This window comes from Lupinus angustifolius, chromosome LG03 (genome assembly GCF_001865875.1).
Source record: "Lupinus angustifolius cultivar Tanjil chromosome LG03, LupAngTanjil_v1.0, whole genome shotgun sequence".
Lineage (NCBI taxonomy): Eukaryota > Viridiplantae > Streptophyta > Magnoliopsida > Fabales > Fabaceae > Lupinus > Lupinus angustifolius.
The window spans coordinates 15,860,783-15,866,239 of NC_032011.1; the positions used below are offsets into that span (position 1 = coordinate 15,860,783).

General features: G+C 30.7%; 1 protein-coding gene across 1 annotated transcript in view; it reads left to right on the forward strand.

Moving 5' to 3' along the window:
- Window positions 1-4,200, forward strand: part of LOC109343520 (omega-hydroxypalmitate O-feruloyl transferase-like) — a 4,586-nt gene extending 386 nt beyond the window's left edge. The window contains exons 2-3 of the mRNA XM_019581857.1: window positions 573-1,028; window positions 3,315-4,200. Coding sequence (XP_019437402.1) covers window positions 573-1,028; window positions 3,315-4,175 — 1,317 coding nt within the window. The 3' untranslated portion in view covers window positions 4,176-4,200. The remainder of the gene's footprint in view (window positions 1-572; window positions 1,029-3,314) is intronic.

Consider the following 5,457-nt stretch of genomic DNA (forward strand, 5'->3'; position numbering starts at 1 on the left):
TATATATATATATAATGGGAAAATGATCATCTCACACATCATCTTATTCCAACATTATTGTTCATCTTATTCATTGTTGTTTTCAAACTAAAAGTTATTTTTATGAATGATTATGAACTGAGTAAAAAGGTTCGGAAATAACTGATACATATTATACATGTATATATTTTTATACATTTGACTTCTCCCTATTTTCTGGATTCCATGTTGTTGCTTATGTTTTTATGTCGAATTTCAATTAATATAGCTGACTTCATCTAATAGGATAAAAGTTTGGTTGTTGTTATTGATGAACTATTCAATGTTGTTTTCAAAGAGTTATTTTCATGAATAAGTGATACAAGAGTACTATTATTGATATGCATATATGTATATCTTCTTATACACTTGAATTTCCTATTATTTTACATATTCTTAGAATATTATAATTTCTAATTCAGGTAAGCATCATATATTTAATGCAATTATATCAGTCGATGCTTATATTTTTAGCTTGAGACACAAACAAAGCATCACTCTAGATTGTTGATCATTTCAATTCCTTAACGCTTTTCTGTGGTTTTCTGATATAGGTTAAGGAGCTTGAGATGGAAAACTCATATAAAAATGGTTTCAAACTAAGTGTAAAACTAAGGGAACCAAACCTAGTTCCTCCATCAGAAGAAACAAAGAAAGGGATATATTTCCTTTCTAACCTTGACCAGAACATTGCAGTGAATGTAAGAACTGTTTACTGCTTCAAATCAAAAGAGAATGGGAATGAGAATGCTGAAGAAGTGATGAAGAATTCTTTGAGGAAGGTTCTTGTTCATTATTATCCACTTGCTGGGAGATTGAACATAAGCTCAAAGGGTAAACTTGTAGTTGATTGCACTGGTGAAGGTGCTATGTTTGTAGAAGCTGAAGCAAATTGTTCAATGGAGGAGATTGGTGATATCACAAAGACAGATCCAAGGACTCTTGGTAAGCTGGTTTATGATATTCCTGAAGCAAAGCATATACTTCAAATGCCTCCTTTGGTTGCTCAGGTATGTCTTTTGTAATAAACTTATCTAGAACTCTTTATATACAAGCTAAATATTATGTCTTGTCACATTTTTATAGAACTCTCTAACAAATTGTGGTATATTTTAAAAACATTATACTTATATTATTGGTGAAATTGAGTGGATGAAATCTATGACTATAAGTATCTAGTTATGATCATCTTTATTAATGGAGAGATAATTACATCACAAACAGCATAAAAAATAAGTATGTAACACTTTTATCCTTTAAATACAATTATATAATATTTTTATTCTTCAATGTAAGTATAAAAACAAGAACTTGTCTCTCCATTATTGAAGATGATCTTGATTGATAAGTGTCTAGGGTTATGAGTTCAATTTGCGAGACACTGCCATTAGAGAGAATAAAATATTACTGAAGATACTTAAGCTTAAACAGTAGCACACTCAGTAGATTCATGAGCTTTCAAGGATCGCATGTCAAGGTTGTAGTATTACAATTAAAAAGCACAGAGGTCGAATGTATAGGTTAGGTATTACATAGGTTCTAATGGTTTCCTTCACACATGTCAAAACCACACGAGACACAATTCTACAAAAAAATTTTACATTAAGAAACTACTCTAACTTTCTCCTTAATGCATTCAATTTTAATTATGTATTCTCTAGTATTTTTACTTATCTAACATACATTTTCATCTTCCCTACATGTTTTTTCTCTCTTAATGACATTTTACTATTTAACATTGAGTCCTATTAATATTGTGAGTCTTATAGATGTGCAACATAACTTCCCGTTAAACTTGAGGGTCAATTTCCTATTACATATGACACTTGAATCACTTCTTTTTGTTCACTCTATTTGAATTTTATGGTTTATATCTCCGTCAACTTTCTCATCATTTTTCACCAAAAATACAAAAATCTAGTTATAGTATGATCTCCTTTCTTTATATCTATATGAAATCATGTGTTTTAAAGTTTGTCCTATATTTCTAATTTCTTATTTAATTTCTCCATCAAGTTTCTAATTAGAACAATGTTATCCAAAAAAAAATATACATTATGTCACTAATTCTTAGATATGCTAGATAAATATATCCAAAATTAATGTAAATAATAAGGATCAATATTAAATTCTTTAACAATAATATTTTAAATATCAAAATTTCCACCACCATTTCTGCAACTGACATCATAAAGACTAAGGCTGACTAGTACAGTGACTGCAAGCTTGCAATGATGACCATAAGTAGATGAGCAAAAGCAGAAACTGACTATGTTTAAAAAATAATTTCTTTATTTCAATTTTAGATTTATGTTTTTCATTATTATATACTCAATTTATATTTAGTATTTTAATTTTTCTTATATTTTTTAAAATTTGTGTCAATGATTATTTAGTTTGTGACATATTAGTGTATTTTTTACCTGTATTTTAATTTGTGATTGTGGTTGTGATTGAGGTAATGGTTGTAGTTACCATAATTATGGTTATTGTAATACAGATTACAGTTTTTATGGTGTAAATTATTTTGTGATTAAGAAAATTAAATTTGATGCGGTCCAAATGTAATAAGTATAACTGCATCATGGTAACTCAATATAACACAATAATTACAGTGTTTTGCGATTATGAGGGACAGGACATTACGAGTAGAGATAGCAAAATAGGCCGTCTGACCCGTTTAGCCTGCACCCGCAAATGCCCGCAAAAATTTAAGCAGGCGTGAGCATGCCTACATTGGTTAACGGATAAAATTCAATGCTCTGCCCGTTTTAAAACAGGCTAACAGGCTTGCAGGCGGCCCACGGACATTGTTGAATAATTAAAAAAATAAAAAAAATCATATAATAAATGAAATTAAATTAAATAAAGTAGTTGAAGATAAAAAATCAACAAATTTTTTGATATTATATATAAAGTTTAACAAATTACATTAGATTACAATTTTTATAGAGATTAAAATTCACATTATATCATAACTAATCTAAAATTTTCTTACTTTTTTCTTAAATTATATTTATGGGCCGCCTGTATGCCCAACGAAATTGTCCACAAACTTGGCGGGCAAAACGAGTCGGGCGAAACAGGCAAATGGGCAAAAAATTTACACCCTGCCCGCAAAAAATACGGGCTATACAGGCGCACCCGCCCGCCGGTACTACCCATTTTGCCATCTCTAATTACGTGTGCAATTTAAATAACTACAAGTTGAAAAATGTATTAGATCTTTGTAGAGGATCCATACTTGTCTTATCCTTGTATGAGTATATTAGTTCTAAAGTATGAACCTGTTTCAGGTAACCAAGTTTAAATGTGGAGGCTTTGCTCTTGGGCTATGCATGAATCACTGCATGTTTGATGGCATTGGTGCTATGGAGTTTGTGAATTCTTGGGGTGAAGAAGCTAGAGGCTTACCACTCTCTAACCCTCCATTTCTTGAAAGAGCCATACTCGAGGCGCGTAATCCACCAAAGATAGAGTTTCTGCACCAAGAATTTGCAGACATAGAAGACAAATCCAACACAAATAGTTTGTATGAAGAAGATGAAATGGTCTACAAGTCTTTCTTTTTTTATCCTGAGAAGCTAAACCAGCTTAAGGAAAAAGCTATGGAAAATGGGGTTCTTGAATCTTGCACTACTTTTGAAGTCCTCTCAGCTTTTGTATGGATAGCTAGAACAAAAGCACTTAAAATGTTGCCTGATCAAGAAACAAAACTGCTTTTTGCTGTTGATGGAAGAGCCAAGTTTAACCCTACACTTCCAAAAGGGTACTTTGGGAATGGGATTGTGTTGACAAATTCTTTGTGTAAGGCAGGTGAATTGACTAAAATGCCCTTCTCATTTGCTGTGAAGCTTGTTCAAGAAGCTATCAAAATGGTCACTAACAATTACATGAGATCAGCTATAGATTATTTTGAGGTCACAAAAGCTAGGCCTTCTTTATCTTGTACCCTTTTGATCACAACTTGGTCTAGATTGTCTTTTCATACCACTGATTTTGGTTGGGGAGAACCTGTAATTTCAGGACCAGTGTCATTGCCTGAGAAAGAAGTAATCTTGTTCCTTTCTCATGGCAAAGAAAGAAGAAACATCAATGTTCTTTTGGGTTTGCCAGATCCTGTCATGAAGATCTTCCAAGACTTGATGCAAATATAGTGGAAATGGATGGCATCCATCCCACAACATGTGTCCATTCTATATGTCATGATGAGTTATAATTGATCAGAAGAATATTTAATAATTAAACTTTGAACTTAAATACATTTTTCAACCAACTATAACTTATGACATATAAAGTAATACAATTTATGGGATATCAAATATATAAGTTCAAGCATCATATATGGAAAATTACTTGAAGAAAAATATATAACTTATATGATGTTATTTCTTATACTATATGATTGAATGGTTATGTTATTTCTTAAAAGAAAAAGTACTTATTAGCTTTATGAATTTATTGGTGCTGAATAATATCAGTACTTGAAGCACTACTTATATTTGTTGATTAAGTTAATATTTTATATATCGAAAAGTTGAAGAAGCTTCCTAGTGCTTTGTTTGGTGAGACAAGTTTTCCCAAGAATAGGATCTTATGAATAATGTTAGGTGAGATAATGCCACCAATTAGGTAATCTAAATTCTTCTAATAATTGAAGAAGTGGTTATGGAAAACTCAATCAAGCAGATATGTTTTTTTTATATGCTACCAAGATCTTGACTATTGTTGAACTACGGTGGAATTGAAGATTTATATCAAAGCTCTTGAATATGATATAGCTTTTTTAATACTATCATGTTACCCAATATCATACATGTCAACCGTATTCATAACGTTTGAAATTGAGTGTATAATCATGATATAATATAAATTATTTAAAAAATTTACCTTCTCAAAAATAAAAAAATCTTTAATCTTTGATTTAATTTTATTTTGTCACTTTTTTAAAAGTATGATCTACCTAATCTAAAAAATTGGATAAAAAATGAAGATATAATCTTTGATTTCATAGAGTTTAATATTTGATTTTACCTATAGGGTGAATTTAGGTAATACTGATAGATGGCTGAAACCAAAAGAGAGCTCTCCTTCTATGTTTAATTCCTACAAATTTGTGATTTCATTAGCGGAAAATATATGCAGAAAATTAACAAGTAAAATCAAAGAGATAAAGGAGAAGAGAATACATAAAGATTTTTATATTGGTTCACCTTCTTGTCCACCGAAGGCTACGTGTAGTACTCTTGCAGCACAAGAGATTTTTCACTAAAGTGTTAGGTATCAATGGCCAAAATACACCTAGAAGAGGGGGTTGAATAGGTGTAGCGGTCAGAGTATCCGCTTTTCGAAAACAACAATTATTGCTGAAATAACTTCAGATTAATCATTTAACAGAATAGACATAATCGATTAACGTAATCACTTTAATCGATTAAA